The 18,696-nt window shown below is 44.7% G+C and overlaps 2 protein-coding genes across 4 annotated transcripts in view; one reads left to right on the top strand and one right to left on the bottom strand.

Annotated features, from left to right (window-relative positions):
• Positions 1-3,415, bottom strand: part of GTF3C1 (general transcription factor IIIC subunit 1) — a 78,457-nt gene extending 75,042 nt beyond the window's left edge. The window contains 1 exon segment of the mRNA XM_034783911.1: positions 3,137-3,415. Coding sequence (XP_034639802.1) covers positions 3,137-3,357 — 221 coding nt within the window. The 5' untranslated portion in view covers positions 3,358-3,415.
• A 50-nt stretch (positions 3,416-3,465) lies between these two features.
• Positions 3,466-18,696, top strand: part of KATNIP (katanin interacting protein) — a 189,030-nt gene continuing 173,799 nt past the window's right edge. Inside the window, exons 1-3 of one of the 3 annotated variants that reach the window (XM_034783910.1) lie at positions 3,466-3,544; positions 7,423-7,499; positions 17,941-18,110. In XM_034783910.1, the coding sequence (XP_034639801.1) occupies positions 7,438-7,499; positions 17,941-18,110 (232 nt within the window). In that variant the 5' untranslated portion in view covers positions 3,466-3,544; positions 7,423-7,437. The remainder of the gene's footprint in view (positions 3,545-7,422; positions 7,500-17,940; positions 18,111-18,696) is intronic. The other 2 variants (XM_034783906.1, XM_034783907.1) reach the window with 2 other exon arrangements.

Raw genomic sequence — 18,696 nt, 5'->3', positions numbered from 1 at the left:
GGGGGGGGGGGGGGGGGGGGGGGGGGGGGGGGGGTGTGAGGGCTCTGGCTGGGGGTGCAGGCTCTGCAGTGGGGCTGGGGAGTTTGGGGTGTGGGAGGGGGCTCAGGGCTGGGGCAGAGGGTTGGGGTGAGGGCTCTGGGGGGCAGGGCAAGGATGAGGTTTTGAGGGTGTGGGAAGGGGCTCAGGGCTGGGGCAGTGCGCAGGGGTGTGGGCTCTGGAGTGGGGCTGGGATGAGGAGTTTGGGGTGCAGGCTGCCTCTGGGCTGGGGCCAGAGGACTCCCCGCAGCCCTCTCCCCGGCAGCAGGAGCCCTGGGGCCAGGGGAGAGACCCGGGGCACCCCTGAGCACCTCAACTTGCTCCCCGCCAGGCCCCTGTGCCTGCGCGGCCCTTTATAGCTTGCTGCGCAGCTTAGGGGGAACTTAGCACCCAACCCTCACCCACTTCACCTCCCCCATGCCAGTCCCACCCGCCTACCCTAACCAACCAACCAACCCCCCCAAACACACGCTCTCCCAGTCGCACCCTAACCAACCAAACCCCCTTCCACACACCCTGCCAGCCCACCCTATACCCACACCCACTTCACCCTTGGCAGCCCCATCCCGACATCCCACCCATTTCACCCGTGACCAAATGCACCCCTGTATTCACACCCTACACATCACTGTAATAATCTTTGTATAAAATATGCCTTGTAAGGTATCATTTGAAAACTAATAACTCGTTGGTCAATATCCTCAGGGTGCAATGCAAGTAGCAACATTATAAACATAAGCTGAAATCATGGCTGAAATGTGTTTATCAGACAAGTCTGGGGAGGGTAAACCTGATTCTCAAAGACAAAGGACAAACTGATGCCTCTAGCCAAGTGTCATCAAAGCCGATGGGCAATCACCTATCAAGTGGCCATTCTTGGGCAAGGAAGCAGGGGGAGGGGAGGAGATGGAGGATGGACAGGAACAAACAGATCTGCTTCTTAGCAAACAGCAGCATCGAACCTGTACCATCATCAGCCTCTTTATCTCGGTCCTCATAACAGAAATGAACTTTATCCCTCAGAAAAGACAATTTCAAAGGGCAACTGAACTATAAAAGTGAGGGGCAAAAACACCTCAAGTTCTCTCTCCCTATTCATCTCTCTCCTTTTCAACTAAGAGGCCAAAAGAAACAGCTGTTGGAGTTTGGGAGCAGATCCTGTCCTGAGAGTTTGGTCAGCAACGTTACTGAAAACACGTTTGTTAAGGTTAGTACTAAGAAGCATGTTATATGTATTTCTCTTGTAACCATTTCTGACTTATGCCATACACTTGTACTCACAAATTATCTGCTTGTAGTTAAATAAACTAGTTTTATTCTTCAATTAAAACTAATCCAGCGTTGTGAATTGCCTGGGTAACTTCATTTAAGGTAGCAACTGTTGCAAATTGATCCCCCTAGAGGGGGATGGACCTAATATATGAGGACTGTACGGGAGAGGGCTGGACCGTGCAGAACACACATTTTTGGGGGAAACCAAAATGTGTCTTACTAACCTATTAGATTTCTTTGAAGGGGTCAACAAACATGTGGACAAGGGGGATCCAGGGGACAAAGTGTACTTAAATTTCCAGAAAGCCTTTGACAAGGTCCCTCACCAAAGGCTCTTACGTAAATTAAGTTGTCATGGGATAAGAGGGAAGATCCTTTCATGGATTGAGAACTGATTAAAAGACAGGGAACAAAGGGTAGGAATAAATGGTATATTTTCAGAATGGAGAGGGATAACTAGTGGTGTTCCCCGAGGGTCAGTCCTAGGTCCAATCCTATTCAACTTTTTCATAAATGATCTGGAGAAAGGGGTAAAAAGTGAGGTGGCAAAGTTTGCAGATGATACAAAACTGCTCAAGATAGTTAAGACCAAAGCAGACTGTGAAGAACTTCAAAAAGATCTCACAAAACTAAGTGACTGGGCAACAAAATGGCAAATGAAATTTAATATGGATAAATGTAAAGTAATGCACATTGGGAAAAATAACCCCAACTATACATACAATACGATGGGGGCTAATTGAGCTACAACTAATCAGGAAAAAGATCTTGGAGTCATCGTGGATAGTTTTCTGACGACATCCACGCAGTGCACAGTGGCAGTCAAAAAAGCAAAAAGGATGTTAGGAACCATTAAAAAGGGGATAGAGACTAAGACGCAGAATAGCTTATTGCCCTTATATAAATCCATGGTACGCCCACATCTTGAATACTGCGTAGAGATGTGGTCTCATCTCAAAAAAGCTATACTGGCATTAGAAAAGGTTCAGAGAAGGGTAACTAAAATGACTGGGGTTTGGAACGGGTCCCATGTGAGGAGAGATTAAAGAGGCTAGGACTTTTCAGCTTGGAAAAGAGGAGACTAAGGGGGGATATGATAGAGGTATATAAAATCATGAGTGATGTGGAGAAAGTGAATAAGGAAAAGTTATTTACTTGTTCCCACAATATAAGAACTAGGGGCCAGCAAATGAAGTTAATGGGCAGCAGGTTTAAAACAAATAAAAGGAAGTTCTTCTTCACACAGCGCACAGTCAACTTGTGGAACTCCTTGCCTGAGGAGATTGTGAAGGCTAGGACTATAACAGGATTTAAAAGAGAACCGGATAAATTCATGGAGGTTAAGTCCATTAATGGCTATTAACCAGGATAGGAAAGGAATGGTGTCCCTAGCCTCTGTTTTTCAGAGGGTGGTGATGGATGGCAGGAGAGAGATCACTTGATCATTGCCTGTTAGGTTCACTCCCTCTGGGGCACCTGGCATTGGCCACTGTTGGCAGACAGGATACTGGGCTAGATGGACCTTTGGTCTGACCCGGTACGGCCTTTCTTATGTTCTTAACCCAGGCCTAGGATTGTGTTGGGGTCACCATGCAAGTGGAAACCAGGCTGTGTCTGATGTGTGACTGGGGTAGGTTGTAGCCATACCCAGACACTCAGGGTGTTACCTGCATACTGGAAGAACGTGAGTAGCCCGGGGGAGGTATAGCAGCAAAGCTTTCTGAGGCACCCAAGTCTGCAGGGCAGGGGTGAAACAGCCTCTCACCGGTTTGGACTGCACCCCTGAATGTCACAGCCCCCCTCCCCTTCCCTCACGGCCGCCCCTCACCGATCGTGCAGGCGGAGGGGGGGCCGCTCCCGCGGTAACAGGTAGAAGCTGAGGCCGGGCTGGGCGCTCAGTGCACCCCACAGGAGCTGCTGCGTGGCGGGCTCCAGGGGCAGCGGGAAGGGCGGGACGCGGCTGCTCAGCCGGTGCCATAAAGTGTCCAGCGTGATCCCATCCAGACCCTCCAGGGCCACCTCGTCCAGCAGAGCCCACAGCGCCTCCATCCCGCCGCCACCCTCCCGACGGACCCTACGCCGATCCGATGAGCTCTACTGCGCCTGCGCGTCTTCATTTTGCGTCACAGAGTCGCTCCGGAAGTGAGGTTTGCTAGTCGCGACGGTAACCAAGGGAACTGGTAAACAGGGAGGACGGCAGAGTTGTCGGTGTCGCGGCTAGCGGGAAAGAGACACGGTACGGGGCGGGCGGGGAGGCTCCGGGGTGAAGCAGCGGAGGAGTGGGGACGGGGTGCAGAGGGGAGGCTCCGAGTGGAAGGCGAATTACGGGCCTGGGGTGAGCGGGGAGGACGGGATTGGGAGAGCGGGGAGGCCCGGCCGGGATGGGGAGGGAGGCCCGCCGGCGGGCTCTGGTGCTTGTGCGATGAGGGGCTCCGGCCGCAATGTAACAATGTTTGTTCTGGCCCCACCCCGCCATTGCCCCGGAACAGCGATCGGTGTTCAGCTTAAAAACCCAGGCTGAGGAGTTGGGCCTTCGCCTCTGCCCCAAACAGCAGCTTTCCAGGGGCTCTTACAACCCGTCTCCTGCCTGCAGACATTTCAAACAGCGCTGTGCGTTTAAATTAATATCGACATGGAACGAAGGAATGTCTCTTCCGCACCTCCCATTGGCCGGGAACGGCGAACCGCGGCTACTAGGAGATGCGGGCGGCTGTGCCTGCGGACGGCCGATGTAAACAAACTGTCCTGCGGCCGCAGGCGGATTAACCTGACGGGCTGCAGATTGCCCAGCACTGTTTTAGAGGTTATATGTGAACAGGAGAAAAAAGAGGGTTTTTTTCCTTTGCATTAGAAATTCAGGTCTTATGCATGTCTACACTACAATCTTAAGTCTTCCTAGGTAAGGTCGACTTACAGCCACTGCAGTAATGACTGTGGTTGCTGATGTCCACACTGTCCTCCTTCTGTTGGTGGTGTGCGTCCTCACCAGGAGCGCTTCCACCGACTGAAGAAGGGCAGTGTGAGGGGGTGAGAGCCAGGGCTTTCAGCTCTGCACAACTTCCCACCGGGCTACTCGCCTTCCAGTTCCCCATTGGCAGTGGGGGGAAACCACCTGGGGTTTATCATCTCCAGCAGGGAGATCCAGAGTGTCCGGTCAGCTGCTGTGCTCCTGGCAGGGAACCAAGAGCCCAGAGGGGCAGCCAGGCTCTGAGCTGGGAGCGATGATGCAGCCGGACTCCCTGACAGGAGCAGAGAACCGGGACACTGGAGAGTAGAGAGGCTCTCAGTGGGGAGTCCAGGCTGCAGCCCAAGCTGGGAGCCTGGCTGGCAGCTCAACTTGGAGTGGAGACAGGGCAGCAGTGAGGTGGGGAGTCAGGCTTTCTTGTAAATTTCATGGCTCTGAGTAGCATGGAGCTGTGAAATTGACAAGACAACCAACAGCCCATGTAAGTAATGCAGTGTCTATATTGACACTGCATCACCCTAACTACACTGACATAAGACCTACGCTTCTCATGGAGGTGAAGTTATGATGTTGGTGTTGTAGGGCGCTTACATCAGCATGAGCAAGACTGTAGTGTGTACAATAGTTGCCCTATGTCAATCTAACTGTGTAGTGTAGACCAGGCCTAAGATGTCATTTCTGGAAGATTGAGTGGATAACTAATGAACTGGGGAGATCATATTCACAGATACCATGCAGGCTAGCAAAGTCAAGAATATATTGTTTATTTTTTATAAGAAACTATATAAAATCCTTATTTCAGTGTGTAAATTAAGCTTTTCAGTGTCATGTGTCTGACGAAGTGGGTATTCACCCACAAAAGCTTATGCTCCAATACATCTGTTAGTCTATAAGGTGCCATAGGACCCTTTGTCACTTTTTACAAATCAAGACTAACACGGCTACCCCTCTGTTACTTTTCAGTGTGTAAGTATTCAAGTGGTTTATATGCATATAGAGGCTGAAGGGAGTAAACTTTTTACTTTATTGACATGTATTGGAGATGCATCAGGAGTATCACCCTGGACTGTAACTGTTGAGAGAGGCCTGGTAACTTGAAATATGTTCTTGTAATCTGTATTCAACTGTCAGCCTGAACCCTAGCTTCTGCCTTATTGCATCCTTCATGTTGCACATCTCTTTAAACCTCCTTAGAAAGAAACACAATATATATTGCATCATTTCAAAGGGAAGTACTGGTTCCCTCTGACAGCCAAGTTTGAGAGAAACGGGCAGCATTTAAAATGAAGTTTACTTTACGGGCCTGAACTGGAAACTGGTTTAAGCGTCCCAGTTTATTTTCTTGGGAATTTAAGAAGAGAAACAAAGTGGTGTTGTGGAGGTGGAGGGTTGCTACTGCCTCCACTCCCCAATGAGCTCCTTTCCAAGTTGTAATGCTACAACTACTTTTAGCTTTCACTTTTAAATGGAAAAACAAAGCTAGGTGTTCAGTGTCTTCTTTTAATTGTAAACCGAGTTGTAATTGGCTGCTGGACCACAAACTGCTGCTGAAAGGTTAGCATTTATAAACTTTTCTCTACTGATTCGTTTTATTCTTCTGCTAGTGTATGTTTCCTAGTTGAAGAATACTTTGCATAACCCCTTAATTCTTCCCCATTCCAAAGTAATTGTTTTATAGTTTAAAAATGAAACAAAAACATCGTAAGTAAATGAGATAATAAAATAACTCAGAAAGATTTCTCTAATAACAATAAGAGACATTAGGGTATGAATTAGTTTGCCTCATAATACACATGAGCTCACCAGCTTGTAAAAGTATATGTTTGTGTATTTTCAGTAGATGTTCTAAACAATCTCACATTTTCTGTTCTGAGGACCAATTCAATTCTTATTAAGTCAGTGGAAAGACTCAGATTGACTTCAATGGGAGTTGAATCAGTCCTGATTAGTTGCTATGTAACACTGACAGACTCCAGTTGTCGTCGGGCGGGATCAAACCTGGGATCTCTGGGGCTAAATGCATCAGCCAAAAGTCATGTGGCTGTTAGCAGACCCATTAATCTTTTTCTCTAAGTGGTCTCAGTGCCATTAGATGGGACAGAACACCACACTCAGGCGGTGTGTGGGTTACAGCTACATGCTAAGATTCCACTGGGAACTGTAAAATACAAATCAGACTACAAAGTCCTTATACTGTATTGTCAATTGAGATAAAATACAACTGTTTTTCAAGTTTAGAATTGTGAAAATATTTCTGGTGCTTCCTTTTTTTTTTTTTTTTTTTTTTTTTTTTTACTATAAATTCAGTGTATTCGAGTCACTGTTTTGTTTTATGAAAACTCCTATGTTAAAGCAGCAATTAAACAATACATTCTTGCAAAGTAGGCCAGTAATGTGAGTTATTTTAAGAAAATACACTGTGCAATAACAAGTGTGAATTATTTAATTCATGCCTTGCAAATTGAGAAATCTCATAGTACACAGAGGAGGAAAAGATCTATTAGTTAACAGCTTGTATATATTGTCTTTTGTTATTCCCCTTTCCCTGAAAGTTGTTTACTTGTTTGTCCTTAAATTGTGCATCCCCTTGGAGCAGGGATGTTACTTCTTAAGTGTTTGGAAGGCATCTCACGCATAGTGGGCAGTACTCCAACTAAATAATTACTTAGGCTATGTCTACGCTACAGCTTATGTCGGCATAATTTATGTCACTCAGGGTTCAGGGGGTGAATAAATCACCCTCCCCCCCCCGAGAGACAGACGTTTACACCAACATAAGCTCCGGTGTGAACAGTGGCTTCTCCTGCTGACATAGCTATGGCTGGAGAGCACTCGTGGGGGCTGGAGTAGTTAAGCCAATGGGAGAGCACTCTCTTATCAGTTTAGAACAGCTTCATTAGAGAGCTTACAACAGCTCAGCTGCATTGGTGCAGCTGTGCCACTGTAAACTCGCTAGTGTAGCCGTGCCCCTAGTCTATCTCTTTAGGAGGTAGTGCAGCATTGTTTTCCTTGTTTCCTCTGTTGAGGGTTTTAATGTTCTTCAACATTAGAATATAGCCGCCTTCTTTATTACTGATGCTAGGAGAGTAATCTTTGTGTTCTGAACCATTTCCTTACTCCACTACTCCAGTTATATTTTCTTGTTTCAGGTTTACATTAAGGACATGGTGACTGACTTTGATGAGAAGCATGATGAATATTTAATATTACTTCAACAAAGAAACCGGTAAGATGCAAGGTCACCAGCACTTTTCATATTATGGAAACTGGGCTAATGCTTGTATTTATTAACAGAGTATAAAAGTGGACAGTGATGCAGAGTCTGGGTAGAGGGAGAGTGTCAAACTCTGGGCTCCAGCCCAAGCAGGAACATCTAGACCAGGGGTTCTCAAACTGGGGGTCAGGACCCCTGAGGGGGTCGTGAGGTTATTACATGGGGGAATCGCGAGCTGTCAGCCTCCATCCCAAACCCTGCTTCGCCTTCATCATTTATAATAGTGTTAAATATATAAAAAAGTGTTTTTAATTTGTAAGGGGGGTCACACCCAGTGGCTTGCTATGTGAAAGGGGTCACCAGTACAAAAGTTTGAGAACCACTGCTCTAGACTGTTATTTTTACTCCCATGGCACAAGCTAGAGTCAGTTGACCCGGGCTCTGAGACTTGCCTTTTTTTTTTTTTGGCAATGTAGACATACCCAGACTATTCACTTTATTGAGAAATGAAACAAATAAATAAATAAACCCTTACTTAGATGATTCTGCTTGTGTAGCCATTATTTTCCGTATTTCTCTTGTTTATTACCACTAGTGATATAAGCATGGAAATAGGACTCTCGTTTCATTCTCCACCTAACTTTCTTTTTGTGACATCACATTCTTCTTCACAGCAGCTTATTGTGTTGTCACAAATGTAGTCTAGACAATGAGCAGCATCTGGTAAACTCTTATAGACCAAAGATCCTGGTTCCATGCAGATATCACCAGTAATAAAATGAATGAAAGAAATGAAAGGGCAAAATGTACTGGGGTCTTCAACCCAATAGTGATCTGGAATCACGAGGGATGTGACTGAGCTGGGCAGGCTCTTGGCCCCAAGGTTGGCCAGAACAATTAAGTGTTGTTTACCCCTTCACATAGCACAAGAACCAAGGGTCACCCAATGAAATTATTAGGCAGCAGGTTTAAAACAAACAGAAGGAAGTGTTTGTTAATACATAGAGTTTAGTAGCAGTCGGGGCTTGTTAACTTTCTTTCCTGAAGAAGACAAAAGGAACAGGAGATGCCCTGCTAAGTGCTTCTGGGACTGGAACAGCCAAGCTACTAGACAGGGTTAAGGAGCCCTGCTGTGACTTGGACTTTGTTTAAAAAGACTTTGGGACAAAGAGCAAGAATATTGGTTTGTTTTTTCCCATATGGCAGGAAAGGAAAATATAGGTAACTTTAAAAAGAGTGTGCTGTGGCTTTCCCTCATGGTGTTACAAGGGGTGTTATTGGTGGGTGGGGGTGAGCGGCGTTGCCTTGTTGTGGAGTTTTCCTTTTCTTCGTGATGATTCATATTCACCCCTTTTTCAAGATTATGATAAATTTTGTACAAAGTATGCTTTGTGAGGTATCAATTGAAAACTCATAATTTGCTGATCATTATTGTCCTGGTAAAATATGTGCGGCAACACTCTATGTAAAGTTATAAAATTCTACTGTATGACATTACTGAGACATATACAAGTTTAGAAAAGTAGCCACAAACCAGTTCCTCAGAGACAAAAGGTTAGCTGATGCCGTGGCCAGGTGTCAACAAGATCAGATGGACTATTACTTGGTTAAGTGGCCGTTCTTTGGCAGAAAAGAGGATGTAAATGAGAAATGTACCTGTTGACAAAGAAACAGCTGGAGGTTCCTGTCCCCACAGACTTTCTGTCTCCAGAACCTCATCTGGAGATGATTCTCAAAGAAGAGGGAAAATATAAGAAAGGGGAACAGATGTCCCAAGTTATTCCTCCCTTTCTCTCTACCCACGGTAGCCACAATGCCTGAGGAACAAAGAAACAGCTTTAGAATGAGGAAAGGATCCTGTCTGAAAGAATTCAGCTAGTAAGACTGCTGAAGCATGTGGTGAGAGAGACTTTTACTTCGAATTCACTTAGCTTTGTTAAGTTAGGTATTAATTGCTCTTTATTTTCATTTTCTTGTAACCAGCTATGACTTTTATGCCTCATTACTTGTAATCGCTTAGAAGCTATCTTTCTTTAGTTAAGTAAATAAACTTGTTTTATTGTTTTATTGTAAACCAGTGTGCTTGGATTGAAGTCTTTGGGAAATTCCATTTGAGATAACAGGATTTGTGCATATCATTTTCTATTAATAAAATGATGGACTTTATATGTGCTGTGTTGTCCAGGAGAGGGCTTGGCAGTACAAGATGCACATTTCTCGGGGAAGTCTGGTACTGGGAATTTGCTGGTACTGCTCTGCAGTGTAATGAAAGACTGACTGGCTGTAGCACTGTTACAGTATAACTGGGAGTCATGTATATGCTGGAGGCTTTGTGTGAGAAGACCAGGAGTGGTAACTCTCACAGCAAAGCAGTGTAAAAGGCACCACAGGTTGGAGAACTGATAGGTCACAGCTGTTCTTCAGTCCAGATTGTATCCTGGGTAATGGCACCGTGGTGCAGTGGACAAAGGAATATGCACAGCTTGTTATTTTAAGTGAAGTTTACACTTTAAGCACTGGTATAGCAATTTTAAGTGAGTCTCAAGTGCGGTAGCTAGAAACAGTCAAAAAGAGGTTACAGTTGTTTTCTGTTTGTTTATTTCGGGTAACGGAAATAGAAACAATGAGGCATAAAAATGAGCAGTGAAACAATTGGAAAGTTAGATATGGCCAGATTGGAAGCAGAAAAAAAAGGGAACTCCAGCACCAGAAGTGGCCGACAGAATTGAGACTAAAAGAAGCAGGTACTGCCTTGGCACATAGGAGAAAGAAGCATGTGCTGCATGGGAAGCTGAAGAAGCAGAAGAGCCCTGGAATTGAAATAATGAGAAGGAGAGACAATATCATCTGGAGTGGAGAGAAAAACATGGGAAGATCCCAGAGTCACCGACATCCTCCAGTCAAGATTATCCACAGCTGGGACTAGTTATGTCTGCATAGAAGGAGACAGACTGCATTGAGGAGTACTTCACCACTTTTGAAAAGCTATGTGAAGTTCATAAGATTCCTGAGGACAAAAAAGTCCTCATACTGGTTTCAAAACTGTTATTAAAGTTTTGAATGTATTTAATGAAATGCCAATTCAGGAAGCTTTGATATATTTTATATTTAAGGAAACTGTTTTTACAAAAAGAACATATGCATATGCATCCGAAGAAGTGGGCTGTAGTCCACGAAAGCTTATGCTCTAATAAATTTGTTAGTCTCTAAGGTGCCACAAGTACTCCTGTTCTTTTTGCGGATACAGACTAACACGGCTGCTATTCTGAAACCTGTTTTTACAAAGGTTTCAGATGGGTAGCCGTGTTACTCCACGTTGTTTTTGTTTTACAAAGGTTTAAAATCACTCCTGAAGTGTATAGGTGAAAAATTTAGAAACCATATTTAAAAAATAAAAAAAGAGGACACTCCACGGGCCTTGCCCCTGCCCCTTTCCCACCCCCCCAGCCCCGCCCCAACCCCACCCCTTCCCGCCCCCAACTCCGCCCATTCCCTGCCCCTTCCCCAAAGTCCCCGCCCTAACTCCCCCTCCTCCCTCCCAGCCACGCGAAAAGGGCTGCCCGAGCGCTACCGGCTTCACGGTTTGCCGGGCAGCCTCCATGCCTCCGGACTCTGCGCCCCCGGCCGGGCACTTCCCCTCCCGGGCTCCAGCTGCTGTGCTCCTCCCCTGACTCTTCAGCTCTGTTTAAGAGCCAAGCTGCCCGAGTGCTACCGGCTTCGGGCAGCCCCCATGCCTCCGGACCCTGCGCCGCCAGAGCAAAGCAGCTGGAGCCCGGGAGGGGAAGTGCCCGGCCGGCGGCCCGGGGTCCGGAGGCATGGGGGCTGCCCAAAGGTGGAGTGCTTGGGCAGCTCGGCTCTTAAACAGAGCCGAAGAGTCAGGGGAGGAGCACAGCAGCTGGAGCCAGGGAGGGGAAGTGCCCGGCCAGCGGTATTTTTCCCGGACATGTTCGGCTTTTTGGCAATTCCCCCCGGACGGGGGTTTGATTACCAACAAGCTGGACGTGTCCGGGAAAAACAGGACGTATGGTAACCCTATTAAAGGGAGTGCTTGCATGAGTCATACTGAATATGTTTATAAGATGTGTGACCTAATAAGAAAATGGGTAAAGGGAAAAGGGGTTGCAGATTATGACTGATTGCTTGATCTCATTGCTCAAGAACATTTCTTGAGTATATGCACTGACAATGTAAAAAATTGCCTATAGGCTAAATCTGTAGCAGAGATGGCTACGCTGGCTAATGCCTTTGAGCAAGCCAAGATGTCCAATGAGTGCAAGCTACAGACTGAGGGACACAAACCCAGTGTAAAGGGGGGATCCTGTTTTACCCCTGGGTAAAAGAAGGGTAGTTGGGAGCCTAAGCACTCCTTCCTCCCCCCCAGAATTATTCCTCTCCTGGTTATCCCCATCACAAACCTCCTATGAAAAGGGAGGGCCCAAGAACGTTTTACCAGTGTAACTCCACTAAGCATCTGAAAAATCAGTGCCCTAAGATGAAAGAAACTAAGCCCTATCCAATCCATGTAAATGCAGCTGTCATCAGCACAGTAGCCCCAGAGGCACCTGCAGTTTACCTGATGAGTAGGGCCCTACCAAATTCACGGCCATGAAAAACACATCACGGACTGTGAAATCTAGTCTTTTGTGTCCTTTTATCCTATACTATACAGATTTCATGGGAGAGACCAGCGTTTCTCAAATTGGGGGTCCTGACCCAAAAGGGAATTGCAGGGGGAGTCACAAGGTTATTTTAGGGGGAGTTGCGGTATTGCCACTCTTATGTCTACACTGTCTTCAGAGCTGGGCGGCCGGAGAGTAGCGGCTGTTGGTTGGGCGCCCATATCTGAAGGCAATGCCCCACCAACAGCAGCGCAGAAGTAAGGGTGACAATACCATACCATGCCATCCTTGTGTGCTGCTGCTGGCGGCAGCTTTGCCTTCAGAGCTGCGTTACCGGCCAGCAGCCGCCGCTCTCCAGCTGCCCAGCTCTGAAGGCAGCGCTACCCCTACTATAACCTTGTGACCCTCCCGCCCACAACTCCTTTTTGGGTCAGGATCCCTACAATTACAACACTATGAAATTTCAGATTTAAATAGCTGAAATCATGAAATTTACGATTTTAAAATCCTATGACCGTGACATTTACCAAAATGGACCATGAATTTGGTAGGGCCCTACTGATGAGTTTTAAGGGGGCTGGCCCTGCAGAGCTAGATATGGAATTTGTTACGTTTATCAAGATCAATAACAGAGAGTGCATAGGGTGGCAAGACTCCAGTGCACAGATTTCTCTGGTTAAGCAGAGAATGTGATCCAAGACACTAACACGTTACCTGGCTGAATGGCAGAGCTTGTGGTAGTGGGAGGATCTAGGATTCCTGTGCCATTAGCTAAAGTGCATGTGGAGTGGGAAGGTTTAGAAAGTGATTTGACCGTAGGGGTGGTGAACAATATCCCTATTGAAATGCTTGTTGGGAATGATTTTTTTTCATGTAGCTAAGGCTGTTAATATTGTAACACACATCAAAAGTCAGTAATGCAAGAATACAAAGAGGTATTTTCTAATAAGCAAGGAAAGACACACTTGCTAACTCATAAGATCATTACAAAAGGACCACAGCCACCTCCCAGCAGACCCTACAGGGCCACTGGCAAGGTACAAGAACAAATTTGTGCAGAAATACAGAACATGTTAGACCTAGGAGTAATTAAAGTCTGATAGCTCTTGAGCATTACCTGTGGCCTTGGTCCCTAAGAAAGACAACATATTAAGGTTTTGTGTTGGTTATAGAAAACTCAATGTGGTTACAGTACCAGATGTATATCCCATGCCTAGAATTGGTCAGGTGCTGGACATTTTAAGCAAAGCTAAATATCTCTGTTCTTTTGATTTAACTCAAGGTTATTGGCAGATCCCTTTGGATGAGAATGCACAGAAAAAATCTGCTTTCATCACAGATATAGGACTCTATGAGTTCACAATGTCTGATACAACATCTGTACACAATTCAAACATTTTGTCAAAATTAGGGTTAGCTTTTTAGACAAGATCTTTAGATGAGATTTTCTTTAACTTATCAAATCTTTCCTGGCATGCTTTCATCCAAACAACTTTGTTTGGCTTAGTCTTTTTACATAGGTGCCACCAGACTCCTTGTTGTTTATGAGTTCACAATGTTACTGTTTGGCTTAATTAATACTGGGGCCACCTTCCAGAGGCTGGTTAACCAAGTGTTAAATGGTTAACAGAACTTCACAAGAGCATATGTGAATGATATTGCAGTGTTTAGCTACACTTGGGCTGAACACAAAACACCTGGGAGTTGTACTGTCAAAACCCAAGAAGGCAGGCCTAACCGTAAAACCTCTAAGTGCAAAATTAGAGCAGCCAGAATTCCTTATCTGGGACTGTTTCAGTGTGCGTGGAGGGTCAAATATCTCCTGGTCCTTTGAATGTAGAAGCCATTGTGAATTGGTCTGTATCCCAAACCATAAAGGAGGTCATATCTTTCATAGGTCTTGTAAATTGTTACAGAAGGTTTGTGTGGGGGTTCAGTGATGTATCTGTAATCACAGATTTATGTAAAAAGACTAAGCCAAACAAAGTTGTTTGGATGAAAGCATGCCAGGAAAGATTTGATAAGTTAAAGAAAACCTCATCTAAAGATCTTGTCTAAAAAGCTAACCCTAATTTTGACAAAATGTTTGAACTGTGTACAGATGTTGTATCAGATATTGGTCTAGGTGTTGTGCTTATGCAAACAGGAGAATAACAAGAAGCACACAATTGTTTTCTTAAGCAAAAAATTGACACCAACTGAACAGAATTATTCTATCATAGACCAGGAATGCTATGCTGTAGTGTGGGCCGTTAAGTAACTAAGGTCCTAACTTTTCAATATGAAGTTCAAGGTCTTAACAAATCATTCACCATTGATCTGGCTAAGCAAAACTAAAGGCTCAAATGCTAAGCTTCTGTGCTGGAGCCATATACTTCAAGAATCTTGTATGGAAATCATGCTCATAAAGGGAAAAGAAAACATGGTGGCAGATGCCCTGTCTAGGAAGGAGGGCCCTGACCCGCTGCCTCTCACTTCTTGTACACTGCCTCGCATAATGGGGCCTTGTCACAGACTCCTTCGGAATCTGTTTCTTTGGAGGGTGGCTTCTGCCCTCACTGGGACCCCCCTTAGTTTGTTCCTGGTCAGGGTAGTTCTTTGACTGTGACTGGAAGCATGCCTCAGTCTCTTAACTGTGCTGGGGGAGGGAGCCTGGTACAGCATGTTGCCCCTTTGCTGTCCCAGGCTCTTCTACCTTCCACTCCAACCTTCTCTGCACTCCCTCCTTTATAGTATAGGAGCAGGATTTTATAACCGTACTGTGAAAATTAATGTATGATTTGATTTCATCCTGCCAGCCACCCTTTTTGAATAGCAAAAAGGAAGGACCCTCTAAGACTATGGGATTCTGTTTCCCATATGCATTACAAATTGGGCCCTTTTAGTTCTTTGTTTTAAGGTTTAGTTAGTAAGAGACAGAATCCTGTATTGTGTCTATGTTAAGTAGATTAGAGGAACATTGAAGGCCTGGGCCTCAGTGTGAATTGTTTTGGTTATAAAAGGTTTAATTTACGTCTTTTTGCTTGATATAAAATACTGCTGTTTGTATTGTCAAAGGTCTCTGTAAAAGACTGTTTGTGTGAATAAGAAATGCATGCATCGAAAAAAATAAGGTGTAAAGGCCATTGTAACCAGATGGTCAAAAAAGAAGGAGCAAAAACATTTATCAAAACTTATTGACTCCAGAAAACCATCAACGTGCATCCATGATTGAGGAAGGGCTGATTAATAACCCTAAGGTGGAGGCTGGCACCCCTAAAGACAATTAATTAAATCAAATCCAGGACAGAATGACCCTCTCGGAGGTGTTTGAAATATTTACATAAAAAATAACACCAATTAAAAAGTAACCAGTCAAAAACTAACACAGCAAAATCCATAAACTTCAAAAAAACAAAAACAAAAACTATAAAATCGGGGTGCTTTGCCATGGGACTTTGGGTTCAGCTTGCCACTACTCCAGGAGCATTGGATCGTGACTGACAGAGCCCGGCTCCCCTCTGCGACCAATCTGGCTGGCCACTAGATTGATCCAGATTCTGGACTGGTAACTGTCAACATCATCTGTGTGCATGGACTGTGTGTGTAACTAAAAAGCATTTGCTAACTGCTGTATTCTCAATAAATGCGGCGTGTTGCCTTCTCCCCTATAAAAAATCTCGTGTGCTTTGTTTAAGCATAACAATAGTATGTCTTGTTTCTTCTATTGAGCGCAGCTGTGAGTGCCCGCCTCCATGGTTGACAGCTCTGGCAGCTGCATGTGGGTGTGGCTAAACTGCTTGCCTGCAGATAGGAAACGCTCCTTGTGACACTCTGTACCTCAGGGGAACACCCTGTACCCCTGTGTTCATCCTTATAATATGATTGTGTGGTATCCAATGCAAAGTTTGTCATGTCGGGTGTCTCCGGAAGGCTCCCGATGCACTGAGCATTGTTGTTATAGTACTGTTATAGGTTGTAATTTCATGTATATAGTTATGAGGCTGAAAATATGTCCTCATGGCTTAAAACAAGCCCAGGCAAAACTCTCCAGAAGCAGAGGGGCAGTTCACACCTCATCAGGGCATGTATGGGACAAACCCAGCCCACCCTCATAGGAATAAAGGACACTGGCCTAGGCAGCAACAAAGGATCTGTTGGACTCTCCAGTGAGTCACCCCCATTCCCTTGGTCAGCTTGGGACTGCGATGAGGTAATGCTCACCTGACTCTGAAGGGTGGGGAGGGGGAAAAGCCAAGAAAGAAGAAAGGACATTATAAAAGGGAGAAATGTTTGCCCTGCTCTCTCTCGTCCACCTCCATCTACAGACACCACCACCAAGCAGCTGAAGCGCTGCTGAAAGGGGAGAGTGTGGTTGAAGGGCAACCAGCCAGCCTGGGGTGAGAAGCATCTAAGTTTGTAAGGGCACTGAAAGTGTTAAGATCAGCTTAGAATGCGTTTTGCTTTTATTTCATTTGACCAAATCTGATTTGTGCTTTGACTTAGATTTTAAGTGATTATATCTTTTGTAGTTAATAAATGTGTTTGTGTATTCTACCTGAAGCAGTGCCTTTGGTTTGAAGCGTGTCAGAGACTCCCCTTGGGATAACAAGCCTGGTACATATCAATTTCTTTGTTAAATTGACGAACTCATACAAGCTTGCAGCATCCAGCAGGCATAACTGGACACTGCAAGATGGAGGTTCCTAGGGTTGTGTCTGGGACCGGAGATATTGGCTACTGTCATTTGGTTGCACAATCCAAGCAGCGGTTGGCCAAAAGTGCTCACTCACATAGCTGGGAGCAGCTTACATGCTAGAGTCTGTGCGTGAATAGTCCGGGGGTGGGGGTTCTCACAGCGGAGCAGGGTAAGGCTGGCTCCCAGAGTCGAGGGTTGGAGTGACCTAGCAGATCATCAGTCCAGATAACACCAGGGGAACGTCACACTCCTCTCCTGCCTAAGCTCAGTATGGGTTTTGTAGTCCCCGTTACAGGCCCTGATCTCAGTTGGGTTCTTTAGCAAGAGGGCCTTCAGCAGGGGACAAAATTGCCTTATTCACTATAAATGTGCAAACGTTGGCAAGACTGTACATGTTGTGCACACACACTGGAGTGGGCAGGAGGAATTCAAATATCAGAAGACAGAACAAAAAACATGACTGATTTTTTTAAAATCTCATATTTGGGACAACAGCATGATTTTGGGGGGTGGAAGGGGAAGGTCTGACTCACGATTTCTGAGCTTTTAGGGTTCCAGTACTGTGTAATACACACTGCCAGTGGAGCACTGTCAATTAGTTTTATTGTATATAAAATGCACATGCAACATATGTTTTTACTGAACTCTCAACTTTGCTGAATCCAAACTGATACTGGACTGCTGGAAAAAAACTCATGGAACTTGGGATGATTTCTCCGCCAAATGTTAGCTTTCCATTATCTCTATCAGAACTACTAAAGCTTTTTATTTTTAAAGTCACAAAATTTTGACTTTTTTTTGTTTGTCTATTCTTGAAAACAGCTCAACCATTTAAAAAAAAAAAAGGGTTTTGGGTGAAAGTTTCAGAAATAAATTGCTTCCTGAGTTTAGCGCAAATGTTCTAAATTTCAGCTAAAAATATAAAATGATCTGTTAGAATGGAAATGCTTGGGCAGCCTTAATATAGGCGTCACAATGTCTGTAACTATAAAAGCACTGCACAGATAGAATAGCTCCTGGCGGTTATGCCTTGAAAGCTTTTATGATTCAGATTGTGAATATGTTCTTTTACTCCACAACCCAGCAGTATATATCTATCGTTAATTCATAGATAGTTCTCTGAAGATCATATTAATTACTGTCCTTTCTATTTTAGGATATTGAGACATTTGAAAAGAAAGGACCCCATGCAAATCAAACTAGAGCATTTAGAACAAGGATTTTCTCTGTATCTAAATGGAGCTAATTCAGAGTCAAGAAACTATCGCAGAAAACCCAGTTTTCAAGAATTCTTTAGATGTGGGTTGCAGACTGCAAGGATAAATGGTGAGTTAAAAGTAATAGTTACTCAATATCTTACTACAGTCACCATTTTAAACCTTCGCTTATCAGACATGTAAGCTATCACCATGGCTACTGGATTTTAAGGAAGGTGAGCTGTGAGGGAGTAAGGGTAGTAAGACAGTGCTAGCTGAATGTGGTGAAAATGAGGCTCCGTGGCACCCCTTCATCAAAGCACTAATGCCTATACTACACTACAGATACAATCTGTAACAGGAAGCCCGCTTATAACTCAGTGGAGCCCCAGCCAGATCCAGTATTTAATGTAAACTGGATCTTAAACATGTTCGTAACCAGGCTGAAGTTATGTAACACAGTTGGAGCTCAAGTTTGCTAAGTTGAAACCAACGTAGTTATAACCAAATATTGCCTTTTTTCTCTTTTTTTACCCTCCTATGAATTTGTCTAAATTCAGTTTCCATCCATTGGATATCATTATGCCTTTGTCTGCTAGAATACAAAGCCCTCTACTATCAGAAATCTTTTTATGTACCAAGTTACCTCTTAACTTTCTGTTTGATAAGCTATAAATATAGGGTTACCATATTTAAAAAATAAAAAAAGAGGACAC

The sequence above is a fragment of the Trachemys scripta genome, chromosome 10 (assembly GCF_013100865.1).
Source record: "Trachemys scripta elegans isolate TJP31775 chromosome 10, CAS_Tse_1.0, whole genome shotgun sequence".
NCBI classification, from domain to species: domain Eukaryota; kingdom Metazoa; phylum Chordata; order Testudines; family Emydidae; genus Trachemys; species Trachemys scripta.
This window is presented reverse-complemented; position numbering and strand designations above follow the sequence as displayed.